The sequence below is a fragment of the Ranitomeya imitator genome, chromosome 3 (genome assembly GCF_032444005.1).
Source record: "Ranitomeya imitator isolate aRanImi1 chromosome 3, aRanImi1.pri, whole genome shotgun sequence".
NCBI classification, from domain to species: Eukaryota; Metazoa; Chordata; class Amphibia; order Anura; family Dendrobatidae; genus Ranitomeya; species Ranitomeya imitator.
The window spans coordinates 427,141,181-427,162,269 of record NC_091284.1 but is presented as its reverse complement, the minus strand read 5'-3'; the positions used below and the strand labels follow the sequence as shown (position 1 = coordinate 427,162,269).

Sequence of the window (21,089 nt, the reverse complement as noted above, 5' to 3'; positions counted from 1 at the left end):
GTGCGTCGTTTCTTTTCAGGTTTTTCCGGAGGGATACAGGGTGAACAGTCACACCTGTACTCCCACAATGCGGACTATGAGTACGGCGTGTACTGCCACCCCGTATCCTCATAGATCCCTCAGCAGGACCATGATCCTGGCAGACAAGCGTGCTCAGAAGTCCGGTCCTGCATCCGTCCCCCACCCACTCGCCCACCAGAGCCTGTCGGTTGCGGAGACGAGGACGTCCATCAGCTCCCTGGACGTCTCATCCCTTGCAGGTTAGTACCGACGTGGGATGTTTGAGGTAAGTATTTCCCTCCTAGATCCACAAAGGGGGGTGCCTTAGTTCAGATGCAGGTCATCTTACCTGCAACTCAGAGGTAAAGCTTTTTCCCCCGAGCATTGGGTCCCATCTCCTTCAGCTCCGCACCGCTTACGCCGTTTCTGACTACGTGACCGCGCTTTCCGGCCGCTCTAACAGCGGCCACTTTGCACCAGCGCGGCTTTCTCTGGCCGCCGCACCGCCGGCGGCTGCCCGGCTCCGGCCGTTGTATGCGGCGCTTTCTCTCTTTTCTTCAGTGCGGCTGCTTCGCTTCGGGTCCCTGCAGCTGCGCTCCTCCGGCCGCGACATGCGGCTGTTCATCCTGTCTCCTTCGGCGCCGCTGCTCCGGCTGCGGTGTGCGGCCACTCAGCTGCTGGCAGTTTCCTTACTCCGCAGCCTGTAAGGCTCCCCCTCCGGCCACCTATCTAATTCAGGCCCCGGCTTCTGCCCGGGCCTACTTCTGGTGCCGGACTCCGCCCCCTTTCTTCTCTCATCGGGCGGGCTTTTCTCCCGCCCGACATTTTCACTGCGGCCCGCCTTCTCTCCGCCCACCGGCGCCATCTTGGGACTCCTTTACATGCACCTCTCCTCCACATCTCAGGAGCCCATACCGCGGTCACATCCGCAGATCGGTCCAATTTGCGGCAGGAGCCCATATCGCCCTCCTGCCTAAAAGACGACTTCTTACCGGAGGCCCATCCTATCAAACCGAACAGCGTCCTCCGGATCCCGTTTTCCGTCTACCGTGAGTAGCTCTGCTCTGCAGACTGACACTCCCCTCTGCCCCCACCCCCCCTGCCCCCACCACTCGGGCAAAAAAGGGGGCCATTCTCGTCTTCCTACTCCTGCAGCAACCCGATTGTGCCCACCGCCCAGGATCCCCCGGCCGATCCGCCCGAGAGTGATACCCCCATCCCAGGCTGGGCCTCCTCTCTGTCTCAATCGGTGGCCAATCTAACACGGGTGTCTCAACCCTGGTGTCCATGCTGGATCGGTTGCCCCTGCAGACCCCCGCAGTAGCCACCGGGTCGCAGGAAGCTCCGTCCGAGCCCTCCAAGGCTAGCTGCAAAAGGTCCAGACAGGAATGCCAGTCTGAGTCCTCTTCTCGCTCCATCTCGACACTCGGTCCTCCTCTGCAGTCGGCGTCCTCCCGATCCTCCTCCCCTGAGTCAGGCGAGGCTTTCTCTGATACGCCTTCGGAGGATAATTTGGGGCCGGATTCGAACCAAATTGCTAACATGAGGGATATGGTTCAAAGCCTCATTGGAGCGACCAATCAGATCTGTGGCATCAAAGATTCCTCTACGAAACCCGCAGATCAGGCGGTTTCGTTTAGACGGTCTAAGCTACCTCCCAAGGTATTTGCTCCTCATCCTGAATTCAAGGAGCTTCTGTCCAGAGAAAGAGCGAATTCGACCAGACGTTCTCAAAGAGACAACCGTCTTGGAGTCTCATATCTCTTTCCTCCGGATCTCATTGCCAACCGGAATGAGAGGCGTTAGAGAACGACCTCTCCCCCTGTGGATACGTCGGCTGCTAAACTTGCCACCAACACAGTCCTTACGCGGTCCGGTGGGCGGCTCTGAAAGATTCCATCGATAGGATCAGGGAATCCTTCGTGAAGTCTGCTTTCAAAACTGCCGCATCATCCCAATGCCCAGCTTTGGCTTCCACTTGGGTTTTGAAGTCTGTATCCGAGGGGCTAAACAACTCCGTTGGGGCATTCAAGCTGGAGCTCCATCAGGCCGGCTGGCGGAACTTTCCTCCCAGATTACTCACGCCTGGGAATAATTTGTTCCCTGGATGTCGCGTCTTCTGCCGCACAGGCGCCCAGTAATGTTGTTGCCAGCTGTCGCACTGTTTGGCTCAAGAGTCTTCAAAGAAGTCCCTTACGAGCCTGCCTTTTCAAGGTTCACGTCCTTTCGGTTCCAAGCTGGACCAAATTTATTAAGGACGGCGGCACCAGTCCCCTTCTCCAGACCTCGCCTACTTCCCCTTAGGCGGCTACTTCGGTCTTTTTGACCTTTTTTCGTAGTTTTGCGGCATCAGATTCCTCTTCACAACAGCAGAGGCCACAGGCACGTTAAGAGAAGAAGGCATTCTTCGACTCACTCTTTCCTGGCGTGCCTGCTACTCCTAAAGTGGATTCTCCAGGTCCAGGACTGGAAGTTCCACCTAGGCATGACCCACGACCAGACCCCAGCCCGTTTCTCAGGCTGGGCAACCGTCTCCTGTTCCTCAGGGACGTCTGGGTCTCCTCAGTAGAGGGCGCTTGGGCCAGGGCACTTGTATCCTCTAGATACAAAATCTTCATTTCACGGTCCTGGGATCGTTTTTCTTCAAATCCCAACCTCCAAGAGACCCCGCTCTAGTCCCGGGTTTCTTTACAGCCATTGTTTCCTTCCTTAAATCCGGGGTAAACGTTCCCGTCCCAGAACAGGAACGGTTCAACGGTTCACAGGCTTCTCTTCGAATCTTTCTGTACTGACAGAGGACAACAAGGTTCGTCCCAGTCCGGATCTCCATTTGCTGAACAGGAAGTTTCGTCGGAGACACTTCAGGATGATATTCCGTCGTTCAGTAATCACTTTCATGGAGGCTCAGGAATTTCGGTTTCAGGCTCCCGAAAGTCTATCCATCTCTCCCGACATTCTAACCGTTGCGGGTGGCTTGTCAACAAGAAGAAGTTCCATCTTGTTCAGTGCCTCGTATCTCCGGGCATGTTCTTCGACACTTGTCGGACCAGAGTCTTCCTTCCCGAGGACAGGATATCCCTCCTTTGTCAGGAAGTTCGCTTGCTCCAGGGTTCTCGGCTCCCCTCCTTTCCGATGGGCCTTAAAGGCCCTAAGGAGGTTTGGTTGCAACATCGGAAGCAATTTTCCCTTCGCCTGTTTCTTTCAAGACTTCTTCAGCAGGCTATTTTATCGCAGGGGACAGGTCTGTCTTCTCCCTGCATCGTCCGATCCGGCTTTCTCCCAGGTCAAATGGTTCCTCGACTGGTGGCCGAGGTCACTTCTCTTATCCCAGAGTAGATCCTTCACAGCATATCCTTCCTTCCAGTTCCCTGGCAGGTGGTGACGACGGACGCCAGTCCGCTCGGCGGAGGCGCGGAGCTTTGTCTCCTGTTCTTTCAGGGTTGTTGGTCGGCGCAGGAGCCCTCTTTGCCGATCAATGTCCTCGAGTTCCGGATCATCTTTCTGTCTTTCCTTCACTGGGTAAGGTTTCTCAGCAGCCTGCCAATTCGAATCCAGACAGACAATGACACAGCAGTGGCAGATGTCTACCACCAGGGGTGGACTTGGCGTTCGCTGGTCTTGGCCGAGATTCCAGGATCCTCCTTTGGACAGAGGCAACGGTCCTGGTGAGCTCCGCAGTGCATGTCCCCGGCGTGGACATTTAGGCCGCCGACTTCCTCGGCCGCGAGGGCCTCGCGGCAGGGGAAAGGTACTTCAGGAGGTTTCCTATCGGATTGCTCTTCGATGAGGGACTCCAGAGGTGATCCTCATGGCGTCCCAATTGAACAGGAGGTCCCTCGGGTCGGCCCAGGCTCCCGTGTTTCTCTCACAGTGGTGTTGACATTCTGGCCATTCCTCGGTCGCAGTTCGGGCTCCCCTATTGGTTTCCACGCCTTCCCTTGCTTTCCAAGCTGTCGAAAAAGATCAAGGCTGGATGGGTGCCGGTCATTCTGATCGTCCCGGATTGGCCCAGGAGGTCCTAGTTTGCAGACATCGTCAATCCTCTCGCGGACACCCCTGGTGTCTTCCAGGCGGACCCGATCTGCTGTCTCAGGGTTCGATCTGTCACCCGAATTATCGGTCGCCCAGTTTAACGGCGTGGCTGTGGACTCCACAGTTCTAAGAGCGTCCGGCCTTTCGGCCCAGATGGGTCACTCTATATTCCAGGCTGGGAAGCCTTCGTCGTCTTTCAGGATCTACTATCGTACCTGGAAGGCTTACTTTCGTTGATGCGAGTCCAACCGCTTTTCACCTATGTCCTTTTTCCCTGCCTTCCATTTGGTTTTCCTTCAGGCAGGACGGGATTCGGGCTTCGCTCTCAGTTCCCTATAGGGCCAGGTTCCTGCGCTCTTCTTCCCTTTAAGAAGTCGTTATCTTCTCAGCCACAGGTTAAGACCTCCCTTCAATGAGTAGCCCATGCTGTCCCTCCGTACAGGGCCTCTGGTTTCATGGGATTTAAAGGTTGGGTTGGTTGTGCTTAGGGGTTCCCCCCTTATAGCCTCTCAGGGAGTTTTCCCTGTCAGTTCTATCTCGGAAGGTGGCTTTTCCCAGGTCCATCTCTTCGATCCGCCGCGTTTTTGAGTTGGCGGCCATTTCTTGCCGACCTCCTTTCTTGATTTTAAACCAGGACAAGGTGGTCGCAGACCTCTGCCTGCCTTCCTTCCTTTCTCGAGGTGGTTTTCATCTTTCCACCTCAACGAGGACATCGTTATACCCTTCCTTTTGTCCAGCTCCGACTCATCCTCTGGAGTGATCGTTGAACAGGCTGGGTCTCGTCAGGGCAGTGAGGATCTCCCTGGCTAGCACAGCCGCTTTCCGAAAGATGGATTCTCTTTTCGCCATCCCTGATGGCGTGCGTAGAGGCCTGCCGGTTTCCAAGGCGACTATTGCTCGCTCTATCAGAACGGCAATTTTGGAAGCTTACCGGGTCAAGAACAAGAGTGCCTCCTGAGATAAGGCTCACTCTACCCGGGCAGTCGGCGCTTCCAGTGCTTTGCAATCGCCAACCTGGTCTTCCATCCACACGTGTCGCCGAACTACGGCGGACTCCAGCCTGGGCAGAAGGATCCTGCAGGCGGCAGTGGTGAGTCCTCGGACCTGATGGAAGTCTGTTTTTCCCACCCCAGGGACTGCTTTGGGACGTCCCATGGTTCCTGTGTCCCCCAATGAAAGGCGATAGAGAAAACAGGATTTTTGGTTGCTTACCGTCAAATCTGTTTCTCGGAGCCTTCATTGGGGGACACAGCACCCTCCCAAGTTGAACAGCTCTGTTTACTGTTTACGTTTGAGTTCTTTGAACACTCTTTGAGTGTTTGAAACTGTTAATCTATGGAGCGCCGTAGAATTTGTTGGCGCTAGTAGATAAAGTTTATTATTATTATATTATTATTATTCTTTCTCTTTTACACGTTGCTTCTCCTACTGCTTTCTCACTAACTGAATATCCTGCTTCCAGTCGGTGGGGTGTATACTGCAGAGGAGGAGCTAACTTTTTTATTTGCATAGTGTCAGCCTCCTAGTGGCAGCAGCATACACCCATGGTTCCTGTGTCCCCCAATGAAGGCTCCGAGAAACAGATTTTACGGTAAGCAACCAAAAATCCTGTTTTTGCACATGACAGGTTCCCTTTAAGTACTTTCTAAATTTCTTAGCATTCTTTCCTAAGTAAGCGCTTTCTCACATGAATCCTACATGTCCGTCTGTGTAGAAACAAATGTGGGATGTTTATTATTTTGGAACCACGTGTTTCTTGCTATTGGCTGCATTTCTGCTTTAGAGCATATTGAGATCCAGCAATTACTAATATATATAATATTTACCTTATATTGATATATAGATCAGTAGATATGATTCGTAGTTATGTTGTGTACATACGCAGCTTATTCTCAAGTTATTTCATTCCTTCTGTTATGTCTGCTAATGATTTTCTCAGGAATGACTCCCGTTCACCAGGAAATATGAATTATCTTCCCTCCTTCTTCACCAAGTTGGAAAATACCTCCCCTATGGTGATGTTCAAGAAACAAGAGATTTTTCGTAAGTTAAACTCTTCTGGTGGCGGTGACTCTGACATGGGTAAGTGGGACACAGCTGCTCTCTTCTTTCTCTGGCTTTTTCTAACTTTAATTGGGGTGACAACAATGAAACCTACTGTATCCCAGAGTTAATGCAAACAATGATAATTACTTTAATATTCCCTCTGTATTCTGAGCAATCTTCATTTTTCTATAAAAAATCCCGTTTGACACTATGTTAATGCCTCTTAGGCTTGGTTCCCACTATGAGTTTTTGACACGGAGTATTTTTTAAATAATACAAGGAACATATCTTACCTAATGGGTGCAGAACCGCTGCAGAAAATCTGCAAAAACTCACCGAAAAGCTCATTGTGGGAACATAGCTGTATGCAAAATTGCATATATCCTACAGAGATCTTTGCTTCCATTCAGTAGCACAAGCTAAATTTAAAGGGAACCTGTCAGCAGGTTTGGCCAATATGAGTTACGGCCGCTGCCTTTCAGGGCTTATCTACAGTATTCTATAATGCTGTATGTAAGCTCCCGATCCGACCTGCAAGAGAAGAAAAATATGTTTTATTATACTCACCTGGGGGTGGTCAGGTCCAATGCATGTCGTAGGTCCTGGTCCGGCACCTCCCATCTTTTTGCGATGCCGTCCTCCCGCTTGCTTCATGTGGATGACATGTCCCTGCGTCATCCACATGGGCTCCCCGGCATCACGTTCCTGCCTTGCTGCCCTGACGAGGGCAGAGCAAAGTACTGCAGTGTGCAGGTGTCGGGAAAGGTCAGAGGCCAAGCGCCTGCGCACTGCAGGAATTTGCTCTGCCCTCAACAGGACAGAGAAGTACGCCTGCGCAGGAGCGCGATGCCGGGGAACCTGTGAAGCAGGGGCGCAGTATCGCAAGAAGATGGAAGGTGCCGGACCAAGACCAGCAACACCCATCAGTCCGGACCACCCCCAGGTGAGTATAATAATGTGGGCTTAGAACGTTGTATATAAGCCCTGAAAGGTGGTGGCTGTAACTTGTATCGACCTGGTGACAGGTTCCCTTTAATTGGTTTCAATTTAAGGAAATGGTAACTAATATTAATGAAGGCGAACCCAAAATTGCAGTGCAAAAATGGTCCTCTCTTAATGAAGATGCCAGGAGATTGAAAATTGGTCATAAGAATCCCTGGTCTGATTTGTGGTGGTCTTAGACCAGGTTCAGACAGCTGAACTAAAACTCAGGCGTGTCGTATCCATAAAATGTAAATGTGATTGGTGCCGTGTGCTGTTACACACAGCAGACAAGTTCAGGCGCTGCCTATTATCTACATACACTGGTTTGGTCCATAAATTGGACTGGATTGCATGCTGTACATTCTTTTTGTTTTTTACGCAGGCCACTAGTCTGTGTGGAAAATCAGCCATATGCACTGGCAATTATGGGTCCATGCACTGTCCTTGGCTCACACGTAGTATAATATGTTTGACTTGAGGCTTTGAGGGAAGGGTGCCTGAGAAATTATAGGTATAAATAGATGGGGGGAGGCTAGGAGGACCACACAAGGTATGAGATGTTTTTGACATGACATGGTGCCTACAGGGTCCTAAAATGTAAATCTGTCACTTTGCATATAGCAGATGGGCTCTACAATGATGATTCTATGTGGGGTTGTACTGGCTCTTCTTAAGGGACCAAATAACTAGTTGTAAGGCAATTCTCCATGAAATAATGCAAAATTTGTTTTGTTCTGCACTAGAGCTGTGTCACCACCTAGAAGAGGTGGCTACACCATGTCAATGTCTGACCCTTTAACGAGCACTGCATCATGACCGAGGATAATTGCCGAGACACAAGCTCATCTGCTTACGGATGTTTTGGGCAGTGTGCCCTCATCTGTGCCAAGCCTGGCTGAGTTTGGGTTGTCCAGATTTGACACGGAAGTCTGGTGTAATCTGACTAGAATCTTCACAGCGTGCATTCCGGAAGCGGGCGGTCATGTGACCGCAGGAATGTGCCATAGATGCTCCCAGCCACATTCAGACTAGACGTGCGTGGCCTTGCTCAACACAAGTAATCCTATCATATCGCATATGTGCGGTCACGGGACCACCCGATCTCGCCACCGACACTGGGGAGTCCTGACAGTGCATGCGGACTTTCACTTCAAACCTGGACAGCCCTCTTTAAGGCAACTTGTGGGAATTACTCTTAGGCTGGGGTCATACTTGCGAGTGCAATGCGAGAAATTCGCCTCAGTACCCGGCACTGCCGCCGGCACTCGGGACCGGAGTGTGTGGCTGCATGTATTTCTATGTAACTGAACGCTCCGGTCCCGAGTGTCGGCAGCAGTGCTGGGTATTACGGAGCCTTACCATAACACATTCTATTATTATGGGCATATTATAGGGCTAATACTTTATTGGCAGAGATATGAATGTTTCCCCGTAGTAGTGATCACTTATATTATTCGGGCCAGTTTCCTATTCCTCACATAATGAATGGATTGGTAGCCGGAGACTTGGGTTTACTGGGGTGTCTGTAATCCATTTGTGCCCAAAATTCTTCAGCAGTCATTGATGGGGCATAGAATAAAAATCTTTTCTGTCTGACTGCATTAAAGTATAACTTATTTGTATACAGGATATTTTCTTATTGTTCTTGTATCTTACTCTGTATTTTTCTGTGTCAGTCAATAATTGATAACTGTGACTAATGAAAGCTGGAATTATTTATTACAGCTGCTGCTCAACCAGGAACCGAGATCTTTAACTTGCCGGCGGTCACTAGCTCGGGTAAGAGCATAGATAGATAGTAAAAGGTTTACCAGATGTAAAGTTAGCTTGGTCATTAACATTGTTATACTTGTCTTTTATCCTTAGGATAGGCCATCACTATTATATAAGTTGGGGTCCCAGCTGACCACCAAAGCACGATCCATCTAATGCTGATGGCCTATCCGAAGAATCATTGCAATAATAACAGCACCGCTGTTCCCTTTTCCACAGGAGCCATCAGTTCTCGAGGTCATTCCTTTGCTGATCCCGCCAGTAATCTCGGTCTCGAGGACATTATCCGTAAAGCTTTAATGGGCAGTTTTGATGATAAGTCTGATGACCACAGTGTCCTAATGAGTGTAGCACAAGGCAACTCTTCAGCTTCTTCAAACAGTGATTCCCGCAGAGAAGAAGCAAATCCATCACCCAATTCAGGTTGGTATTAGAAATCAGCAGAGGATGTTATGTCCCTGTGATGGCTTAGTGGCTAAGGTAGTAGTATCCGATACCGCTGCGCATCACCTACCTGTAGTATGTCTCCATTAATCCTATAAATGTGTAGTAGTATGAAATCAAACATTGCCATTGGAACGTCACACATCCAGTCCTTTTATACCTTGGACCAAGGTGCTGCCCTTGCTGTTCCCCCCGCAGGTAAAATATGGAGGCCATCATTCCATTCACTTTGTGAAAGGGCCCACAATTCTGTGATCTGCAGGACTGACCTGCACCAGTATCGCACTCTTCCATCAGCCCTTTCCGACTACCTTTTATAAAAAGTTCTCCATGTTACAGGCGGAGGAACCATCAAGCAAAAACTGATAAGCAAATCTGGCAGCCGCAAAATGAAGTCCCCCATGCCTGGCAGCCAGGCATACTTGGGGGCTGAACGGCCCTCTTCTGTCTCCTCCGTTCACTCAGAAGGAGACTACAGACAGGCCCCTGCATGGGCCTGGGAAGACCGACCTTCTTCCACAGGTGAGAGCAAGCACATTTGCTTTACAAGCCCATTACATAGTGTGTAGTTACATTTTGGGAAAACTTGGGCAGACATACTGTATTTTTTACTGTTCATGAAAATAATTTCCATAACTCAAAATTAGAGTGATAAGCTCATAATAAACCAAAGGCAATTACATAAATTACGTCATTTCCTTGTATTTTATAACCTACAGGCTATGTTCCCACGATCCCGAATGAACCGCGCTATAGATGCAGTATATTTTCACTGCGTCCAAAACTCTGCCGTCTATTGAACGCCGGTAAATCCACATGTGGTCACTGAACTGTGCGGATTCACCGCATCCAATACTTTCTATTGGTTTCATTTCTGTAGCGGAGACTAGCATCCCTGCAAGAGAACTTGACATGCTGCAGTCCTGACGCGCCACATGTCAGTTTACGTGCGGGATCCGCAAATCCACGTAGTCGCGTAGTGGATGTGCTGTAACATCTGGCCACTGCGGTTTTGACGCTGAATAAATACACAGCGTCCAAACCGCAGCAATTCCTCAATGTGGGAACGTACCCTCAGGCTATAAATGATATTTCTGATGTGACCTGCACTTTATACCTCTCAAAAGTCATATCCTTATTTGTGGTCTCTGCAGAAGGTGTATTCAGGTGTTATGTCCTGCTGCTCATTTTACCTCTGAAATTTGCTTTTTTGTTTGTTAAATGCTAATGGCATATGGCTGAAAAGACAGGAACAAAAATCCTAAATCATTCTGTTAAATACAAGTCGTTTGTTTGCTCTTATGAGTTAAACCTATAGTCTGACTTGTTGATCCAGAAGAAGCCAAAAGCTCCATGACACCAATTCTGGTAGCTCCATATTAGGGGAAAAATTCCTTTTCGACTCTGCAATCAAGACTAGCTCCCTGGATCAGGGTCCCATCAAAGAATGCGGTGCCCATAACCTGTATCATTATATTTATCCAGAAAGGCGTCCAGACCTTCCATAGCCTCACTGCTCCTACCGTAAAGAATCTGATTATTCTGTTAGATGTAGAGGAGGCCCTCTTGTCCTCATAGCAGGCTTATGTTTAAAGATCTCATTAGAAAGACCTCTGAACTGTCCCCTCATATATCTGAAATTTGTAATTTTTCCAAACCCCAAATTTGCTAACCCGTCTTGGTTCTGCAGTCTACACATTCGCTCTTCTCTGCCCACAGCGAAGTTCAGCAACATCCTTTTTCTACACAATTCCCATGGTGCTGGACAAGGGAGGAAGCTAGGCTTACTTTCCATGCTCTGTGCGCTGATGTGTATTAGTCTTTGTCTTTCACCTGTGTGCCCCGCCATGGCAGTACTGCTGTACTCCACCATGGGTTTTTCTATACGGAGCCACAGCATCTAATTTTTACAGATATATTGCAATTCTGTAATATAAGATGCATCGGTTTTAAGATGCACCCCAAACTAGAGGCAAAAGAAATGTTTTCATAAAATGGTGGTGTGTGTTATAATCTGCTTTTACGGTAGCTTACCTTGGGGGGTGGCGGTGATGGAGCAGAGAAGCTGCGGGCCCCAGGCTGGTAGGACGGGGTGTTCGGCATTTTGTGAAAGCCCTGAGCCCTGCCCCTTCCACACCTTTTAATGCGGTGGACTCTGGGGAAAATGGAGGCCGGAAGTGGTTCAGTTGAGATCTTGGGATCTGATATCTCAATCTGCGCACGCTCCGCCTCCAGCGGCCATTTTCCCAGAGTCCACTACATTGAAGAGTATGAAAAGTGTAGGATTCCTGGCTTTCACAAAATGTGGGCAGAGCCCCGCACCACCTCACATCTGCCTCCACCAGAAGCTTTTTGCATTAGTGATCCTGGGACCCCACTCCACCACAGCTACAATTCGGATTATTAGTCACACTCCCATTTTCCCTCCAAATTTTTTGGGGAAAAAGTGCGGCTTATAATTTGAAAAATATGGTAACTGCTGCTGTATGAAAACAGGTTGCACATGGATGACAAATGAGAAAAAAAAATTGGCTAAGTTTTCTAGATGAAACTGTGACTACTTATGTTATACTCTTCTGTAACTTTAGCCCTAGCGTGAGCACACAATTTGCACCGCAGCATGGCCTCGGACTTCCTCTAAAGCGGGGGGTCTCAAAACGTGCCTGGGTATATGGCTTCCACACAGGAAAAAAATGTAAATTTGACGGCCACATTCTGTGCAAGATGAGATGATATTTTTAATGATACCAGTTTTGTTTCTATACACCTTTAACATTTTTGTCATTTTATTTGTTTTAAATGACATTAATTGCATGGGTTATGGTACAGTTTTATAGCTTAGGTCGATATGGATGTGGCGATAACAAATGTGCATTGGCTTTTTTTGTTCATAAAACAGCATTTTTAGTTGCACAATATTTTTTCATACTTTATTTAGAATTTTTTTTTTTACACTTTTTCCCTTTTTTTTTCCCCAGTTGGTCCCATACAATACAATTAGCACCATATAGTTATTACTATAAGATGTTGGCTAGATTGTCTCCCATCCTGCTCCCCATATAGCAGTAATATCCCCCATACTGGTCCCCATATAGCAGTAATATCCCCCATCCTGCTCCCCATATAGCAGTAATATCCCCCATACTGGTTCCCATATTGTAGTAATGTCCCCCTCCTGGTCCCCATGTAGCAGCCATGTCCCCATCCTGGTCCCCATATAGCAGTAATATCCCCCATACTGGTTCCCATATTGTAGTAATGTCCCCATCCTGGTCCCCATGTAGCAGCCATGTCCCCATCCTGGTCCCCATATAGCAGTAATATCCCCCATACTGGTTCCCATATTGTAGTAATGTCCCCCTCCTGGTCCCCATGTAGCAGCCATGTCCCCATCCTGGTCCCCATATAGCAGTAATATCCCCCATACTGGTTCCCATATTGTAGTAATGTCCCCATCCTGGTCCCCATGTAGCAGTAATATCCCCCATACTGGTTCCCATATTGTAGTAATGCCCCCCTCCTGATCCCCATGTAGCAGCCATGTCCCCATCCTGGTCCCCATATAGCAGTAATATCCCCCATACTGGTTCCCATATTGTAGTAATGTCCCCCTCCTGGTCCCCATGTAGCAGCCATGTCCCCATCCTGGTCCCCATATAGCAGTAATATCCCCCATACTGGTTCCCATATTGTAGTAATGTCCCCATCCTGGTCCCCATGTAGCAGTAATATCCCCCATACTGGTTCCCATATTGTAGTAATGCCCCCCTCCTGATCCCCATGTAGCAGCCATGTCCCCATCCTGGTCCCCATATAGCAGTAATATCCCCCATACTGGTTCCCATATTGTAGTAATGCCCCCCTCCTGATCCCCATGTAGCAGCCATGTCCCCATCCTGGTCCCCATATAGCAGTAATATCCCCCATACTGGTTCCCATATTGTAGTAATGTCCCCATCCTGGTCCCCATATTGCAGTAATGTCCCCCTCCTGGTCCCCATATTGCAGTAATGTCCCCATCCTGGTCCCCACCCATATTGCAGTAATGTCCCCCATCCTGGTCCCCTCTTAGCAGCCATGTCCCCCTCCTGGTCCCCATAGGGTCATTCCATGTCAAGTGAACCAATGATTTTTACCACTATATTTTTAATTCTTTTGAGATTTTGTTATTTGGTAATAGTGTGTCAGAGAATGCAAAATGTGAAGAAAAAAATTTTAACTGATTTTCAAAGTTCGGAAAAAGTGCAAATTTCGGTGTTGCCTGCCTTTACATTTCTCCCCATAACTCAGGCTAGAAAAGAGATATAGAAACAAACTAAACACCATTCTACTCAGAACTGTACAGGCTATCACCAGATATGTCACAAGAGTATCGTTGATAATATTTTACCTATGCGAACGCAAGTGCAAAAGTTTAAAACGCATTTCCGAAAAAAAAACCTTTAATTTAAAAAATTTCAAAAACTGCACATGTGCCTGCTCTGCTCCTAGCCACATCTGTACCAAAATACAAGCTGGGATCGTGATCGGATCATATTTTAAAAAATAAAACTATTACAGTGTCAATTTGAAAATCTCGCATTCAGATCTGTTCAGCCTGTGGTCTAACAGTGCGGGGTCTAGATTTACCAAATAATCCATGATTGTTAGATGTTACGGTATTATTTTATTATGTTACCGCTTAGGAGCAGGAGAGGACAGAGGAGAAGCTTTGTTAGGGCTGAGAATGACCAGGGGTAGACGGTGACTGCAGCGCAGATGACCGGCCGGCAGCTCGGGCCTCCACAGACCGTATTCACACCAAATCTTAACACCCAGGAAACTCCTCAAATGGAGGGAGAAAAACATTCATAACATCCAGTTCATGTATTGTACAAACCAGGACTACGAAGAGGAGGAGAGTTTGTGAAAACCTCGGTTACAGGAAGCAGAAAGGGGACTCGGCAATACCGGACTGTCACCCCTAGAAATAAAGACAGTGACGACCATGACGTGGTAGAAGGCGGCACAAGATCGGCAATGGATGACATAACTGGTGATGTGACCTGTGAATATGATCGGCGCTGGCGGCTACTAGACTCTCCAAAGATTGTGAAAATGAAGGCGTAGAAGTGACTTTTCTGCACTTTCTGGTCCAGCGCTGTCCTTTGTGTATCCAAGAAAATCAGACATTGTAAAAGTTACAAAAATCAGATATAACTCAGGTGGAGCCGAGCACCATGACCGGCCGCACATACTCTGACACAGAAGGAAACGGCCATTGCTAGTAAACGCTTATGGACAAGATGACATTTCTCCCACTAGAAGGGACACATTGATGATAACAGGCCGTGGGAAAACCTATTAATTGTTTGATTAGTTCATATTTTATAGAACGAGGATTTAACTACTGGACTATTCTTCTTAGACACTTCATAAATGACATGTTTAGTGATATAATAGAAAAAAAATTGTTCCATGTATAAATAGGTGGTAAAAATATTGGTTCTTTTAATCTTGTTTTTAACATATAATTAGGATGAGACTGTATTTAGAAAATCACACTTGAGGATATGATCACCTTTTATCTTTTGGTTTTGTTCAAAGAATTCAGGTTGAAAATGCTGAGCAAGTTGTTATGATGATTAAGATGGATTTATTCTGGCACTTCGGTATTTGTTTTTTGTGTTTCTTTATTGTTGTATATAAATGTTGAATTCAATAAATTGTGATTTGAAAAGAAAAAGGGAAGAAACTCACACAAACATAAAATCAGATGATTCAAGGCTTTAAAAAAAAAAAAAAAAAAAATTGACAGGTCCCAAGTTGAATCCCTGTGTAAATATAAACAAGAACACAAGTAACCCACATGCATGTTTTAACAATTTTAAAATATACGTTTTTTTCACAATTGCGCATCCAAATTTTGAATTTGATTTCTCCAAAGCAAAATATCAAGAAACATAGTATTGTGACATATCAAATGAAAGCTATCACCGTTCTGAGAACAATGATGCCTCTCCCACCTCTATATCTTAATTCCAGCCCGAGATATGATAAAAAATGTAAAGCCATACCAGGCAAAAATCCGCACTTTTTCAAAACTTTAAAAATCTGTAAAAAATTAACTGATAAAAAAAAAATTCAAAACTTTTAATTTGTAATTAACTAAAGTTGTACTTCATAAAAACAAAAAAATAAAAAAAATCTACATACGTCAGGTAATATAGACTTTCTCAGCTTTACGTTATACACAGAGTATATAGGTCTCCGGATGTTCTATATAGAGCTGGGTTGAGACCCGATTCGGAATGCCCTAGGTGTAGGAATGATAATGCTGGAATGTTCCACATGCTCCGGTCGTGTCCGAAGTTGACTGTTTTTTGGTTAGTGGTTCTCAGCCGGATAGAAGGGGCGTATAGATGTGTAATTCCAAGGGAACCATTGGTGTGCGTGCTGGGATATGTGGATGAGATAATTGTAGATAACACATTGAAAATAGCAATAGCTAGACTGCTATACATGGCTCGGAAGGTTATAGCAAGAAACTGGATGAAAGAGGAGCCTCCCTCGAGGGGAGAATACATCAAGTATGCGGGGAAGGTCATAGCCTTAGAAAAGGGAGTATATCAGAAAAGAGGGAAAATGGTTCTGTATGACAAATTGTGGACGCCTTGGTTGGAATTTGGTTAGGAGGAGGTTATGGTATGTGTACACGTTGTGGATTCTCTGCGGATCCGCAGAGTTTTTTGAGGTGCAGAAACGCTGCAGATCCACAATTGATTTACAGTACAATGTAAATCAATGGGAAAAAAAATGCTGTGCACACTTTGCGGAAAATCCGCTGCGGTTTAAAAGAAGTAGCAGGTCACTTCTTTTTTGTGAATCTGCAGCGTTTTTGTACCCATTCCATTATAGAAAACCGCAGGGGTAAAAAAACACAGCAAATCTGTAAGAAAACCGCAGCAAAAACGCACAAAAAACACTGCGGAACCGCACAAAAAACGCAACAAATCCGCAGGTGAGTTTTCTGCCAGGAGAGGCAGAATCCGCACCAGAAATTCCTAAGCCTAATCCGCAACATGTGCACATAGCCTAAGGGAAAATAGGCCTGAGGAGGTTTCGCCTATAAAATAATGGTATATAAATTCATAGTGAAGGACACTATATTATACTAAAGTATATAATGCTACAAGACATGTTAAAAGAAGGACGTGAGCTGTCTAAGTGGGAAAGGAGGGAGGGATGGGGATGAAGGGGGTGGGATAGGTAAAGGTGGGTTAATGCTGGGGGGGGGGGGATTTGAAAAACACATGTGTTATTGTTAAATGTTTATTGCATTTTTACAAATCAATAAAAATCTATTTGATTTAAAAAAAAAAAAGACGTCAGGTAAAAAAAATATTCATATTTAGATCACTTGATATGGAATGACCCCATATTGCAGTAATGTCCCCCATCCTGGTCCCCATGTAGCAGCCATGTCCCCCTCCTGGTCCCCATATTGCAATAATGTCCCCCTCCTGGTCCCCATGTAGCAGCCATGTCCCCCTCCTGGTCCCCATGTAGCAGCCATGTCCCACCTCCTGGTCCCCATGTAGCAGCCATGTCCCCCTCCTGGTCCCCATGTAGCAGCCATGTCCCCCTCCTGGTCCCCATATTGCAATAATGTCCCCCTCCTGGTCCCCATGTAGCAGCCATGTCCCCCATCCTGGTCCCCTTTTAGCAGCCATGTCCCCCTCCTGGTCTCCATATTGCAGTAATGTCCCCCTTCCTGGTCCCCATGTAGCAGCCATGTCCCCCTCCTGGTCCCCACATTGCAGTAATATCCCCCTTCCTGGTCCCCATGTAGCAGCCATGTCCCCCTCCTGGTCCCTATGTAGCAGCCATGTCCCCCTCCTGGTCCCCTTTTAGCAGCCATGTCCCCCTTCCTGGTCCCCATGTAGCAGCCATGTGCCCCTCCTGGTCCCCATGTGGCAGCCATGTCCTCCTTCCTGGTCCCCATGTAGCAGCCATGTCCCCCTCCTGGTCCCCATGTAGCAGCCACGTCCCCCTCCTGGTCCTCATGTAGTAGCCACGTCCCCATCCTGGTCCCCATGTAGCAGCCATGTCCCCCTTCCTGGTCCCCATGTAGCAGCCATGTCCCCCTCCTGGTCCCCATGTAGCAGCCATGTCCCACCTCCTGGTCCCCATGTAGCAGCCATGTCCCCCTCCTGGTCCCCATGTAGCAGCCATGTCCCCCTCCTGGTCCCCATGTAGCAGCCATGTCCCCCTCCTGGTCCCCATGTAGCAGCCATGTCCCCCCCCCTTCCTGGTCCCCATGTAGCAGCCATGTCCCCCTCCTGCTCCCATGTAGCAGCCATGATCCCCATTAAAAAACCAATCTCTCACCTGTCCCCCACTCCCTCGGCGATCAGCGTCCTCCTCTTCTTCCACAGCCGGGGCAGTATATGGCCGTGCTGTCAGCTGCTGGCCTCTTGATTGCCCGGTGGCCGCTATTGGTATTGCAGTGTAGAGAGCTGGTCTCTGCGCCGCGATATATTTCAAATTAATGTGCGTCCGAGGTCTCACATTCATTTGAAGAGAAGCGCTGGGGTCAGCAGCCCCCTGGACTGGGGCATATCATTACGGGAGCTATGAAACAGCCTGAGGGGCCGCGTATTTGAAACCCCTACTCTAAAGCATGGAGCTGATAAAGGTGTATATTTGTGTTCGTATGTTGATCACAAAAGGCTGATTGTTTCTGTATTTTCTTTAGGTTCCACACAGTTCCCGTACAACCCGCTGACTATGGGAATACTGAACAATACCCCTCCATCATCCATCGCTTGTGCACCAACCTCCATGACGCAACCTTCTGCGCACCAGCAGAGCCGAATATGGGACCGTGAACCAGCGCCTCTGCTCTCATCACAGTATGAAACCCTGTCAGACAGTGACGACTGAAGCATTTTGTAGGTTTTGAACCCTGGTTTTACCAAGGTTTTTGTCAACCGGCTTCGAGACTTTTCCTAAGGAAAGCCACTTGAGAAGCACGGGGCAATCCTCCTGCACGTGGAATCCTAGAGCCGTGTAAAAAGTATATATATAAATGGATATCCGCCTGCTTTATCCAGGCCTGCAACTAGCAGAATGTAATTTGTAAAGACCTGATGTTCCACATTAGTATGTAAAGAAGTTTTAAGGATTTAAAAAAAAAAAGTGGATGACTGGACAGCTGCCGTTTTCCAACTATTTGTAAAGAAAACAGAACGTCTTTAAATCATTTTGTACATATTTGCAGTGGTTTATTATTTACTTTACTCTAGTATGGTGTATGTATGTTTTAAATCCACTCCCCAGCACTTGAGGGACTCTTATATATTATTTCATTTTTTTTAATCTATATTTTTTTCCCTTTCTGGGATTAGACGTAAACTTCCAAATGGCAAATCCTATAACTTTCCTGCACCTTATATGACTGGCCTTTATCAGACTTATCGGCCATCCTTGATTTTTTGTAGAAGAACTTTGCAATTTTTATGCAACAAGAAAAAAAAAAACGGTAAAAATAGAAGAGCTCTAATATTGTTTGCCATTCTTCTAACCCATGATGAAACCCAGTATTTTTGAGTTGTTCTTGTTGGCTCATTGTAATGACAAAAAAACAAAACACAAACCTTTTTACAACTATTACTTTTATCACACCTCTCATATGAGCAAAAGCTTTCTGCACTAGCAATGACCATTGCAAATTTGTGTCTGTGAATTTTTAGGTTGTTTTTATCCTTTTAGAGAAACCTATTTCCCCAAGGAAACTAGTGGACGTATGTATATAGGCCGGACTGTCACCAGTCAGTCTCAAGGCCGACAGATTGGTGCAGTAGAAGTTTTAATTTTATTTTTTCCTCCCCCAACCGCTCCTTTCCTCTCACCGCTTTCATTTAATTCTATACATGAATTGTAATAAAAAGTTTTTTGCTCAAAACAAAATTTCCGTTTCCTTCTTTATAAATGGTGATGATTGAACTATTGCGCACTAGCCTTATTGCTGCCAGAACAGTTTCCAGACTATGATGCGTACAAATAAAACCTAAATTAGACCCGGACAACCCCTTCTGAATCCAAATGCGTCTCTCCCTCCCCCAGTAAAATAACATCATCTTTACTCAACTCCGGTGGCAGCGCCATTCCATCAGTGTCTTCACTTGCTCTCCTGGGGATCACATGACATTTTTATGGTACGTGAACCCTGCAGACAATCAGCGTCTGCTTCAGTGATGCCCTTTTTTGACCGCAGCTGACATCTGCAGGAAGTCTGAGCTGCTGCTGTTTTCGCTCTTCCTCTTGATGTCAAGGAGGGGAGAGATGGAAGCCAGCACTGATTAGCCACAGAGATTGCATGACATGATGTCATGCAAGCCCCGAGAGGCAGTGCTGACACTACTGAAACTGCTCTGGCACCGTAGCCGAGTGTAAGTGTTGTTATTTTACTGGGTATTGTCAGAGTAAAATACAATCCCTTTAAAACAATCTCTGTACTCATATACAGCGCCATGTATAACGTTTAGTGAAATTTCTACATAGCTTTTGGGGGGGGCATTCCCAGAATTTGGTATAAAAAAAAAAAAAGGCTGGGTTCCGACTCTTGAATCTGAAGTCAGAGGGGTTTTTTTATGGCAAACACAAACCATGAGTTTTTCCAGGTAAAATGCTCCCTTTTGGGTTTTTTTTTCTTGCAGACTTATTTTGCGTGAAGTGCCTGCCTTTAGATAGATAGCACAGTGCCTAGTTTGGTGCACAGCATCCGGATCCATTTCAAAGAAGTGACATGCATTTTTTTTTTTCTACCAGTTGTTTTTAAAAATATCTTAGAAATAAAATAACACTCAAAGTGAATTTCCAATATAAATTATTAGGAAGAGTATGGCAAGTGGCTTTTAGTCAGATTTTAGAGAAAATCTATTCCCCCAAAAACTCCATGTGAATATGGCCTCAGATAATGTTCATTTATTGCCGAGTTTTCTACAGCAAATCTGTAGCAAATTCTGTGTGTTATGGGTGGAATTTTCTGTAGATTTCAGCCTTTCTATTGCAAATGGAGAAATAAGTGCTGAAAGTGCACATAGGATTAACATCATGCTGCAGATTTAAAAACCTGCACAGCAGGTCAGTTCATGAGGAGAAAATATCGCAATGGGTAGTTTTGTTGAAATATAATTTACTTAGCTGGTACTATATTGCTAGGTGATTTTTTTTTTCCTGAAAACAAATCCATCAAATACACATGAGGCCAAAATTTAAAGCTTGGGCAAAGTCGCGGGCCAACCTTGATATTTATTAAAAAAATGTGTACAATTGAGGACGTTTTTCCTTATCAAATAAAACAAACTTTTTCATATGGAAACAAAGTTAAAGTGGTTGTCCGACAAAGTACATTTTAATTAATAGATCTAAGAATAAAATATTGGAATAGTATAATATATTATGTAAGAGCTGTAAAAAAAACATATGGCCGAATTTAAATATGTAATAAATTATAAAAACCCTTGAATAAAACAAATAAAGTATGATGCCAACAAAAGTGCCCCCCAAACACAGAATGATACCCCCACAGTGAATTCCACCAGAGTATGATGACCCTCCCTCTATTCCCCCGACAAAGAATGGTGACCCCATCTCAGTATGATTCCCCAACTGTAATCCCCAAACAGCCCTCCATACAGTATAATGGCCACAAAAAGAACTCCTTACACTATAATGGGCCGCACATAGTGCTCCATACAGTATAATGGCTACAAAAAGAACTCCTTAAAGTATAATATAATAATAATAATAATAATTTTATTTAT

General features: G+C 46.3%; 2 protein-coding genes across 2 annotated transcripts in view; one reads left to right on the top strand and one right to left on the bottom strand.

Moving 5' to 3' along the window:
* The window catches only part of LOC138671649 (nuclear receptor corepressor 1-like), a 141,694-nt gene extending 122,464 nt beyond the window's left edge, over nt 1–19,230 (top strand). Inside the window, exons 38-42 of the mRNA XM_069759819.1 lie at nt 5,972–6,114; nt 8,788–8,841; nt 9,055–9,258; nt 9,619–9,801; nt 18,017–19,230. Coding sequence (XP_069615920.1) covers nt 5,972–6,114; nt 8,788–8,841; nt 9,055–9,258; nt 9,619–9,801; nt 18,017–18,204 — 772 coding nt within the window. The 3' untranslated portion in view covers nt 18,205–19,230. The remainder of the gene's footprint in view (nt 1–5,971; nt 6,115–8,787; nt 8,842–9,054; nt 9,259–9,618; nt 9,802–18,016) is intronic.
* The window catches only part of LOC138670156 (tetratricopeptide repeat protein 19, mitochondrial-like), a 70,153-nt gene continuing 62,992 nt past the window's right edge, over nt 13,929–21,089 (bottom strand). Inside the window, exon 11 of the mRNA XM_069757233.1 lies at nt 13,929–15,092. The gene's annotated coding sequence lies outside the window, so the exon portion shown is untranslated. The remainder of the gene's footprint in view (nt 15,093–21,089) is intronic.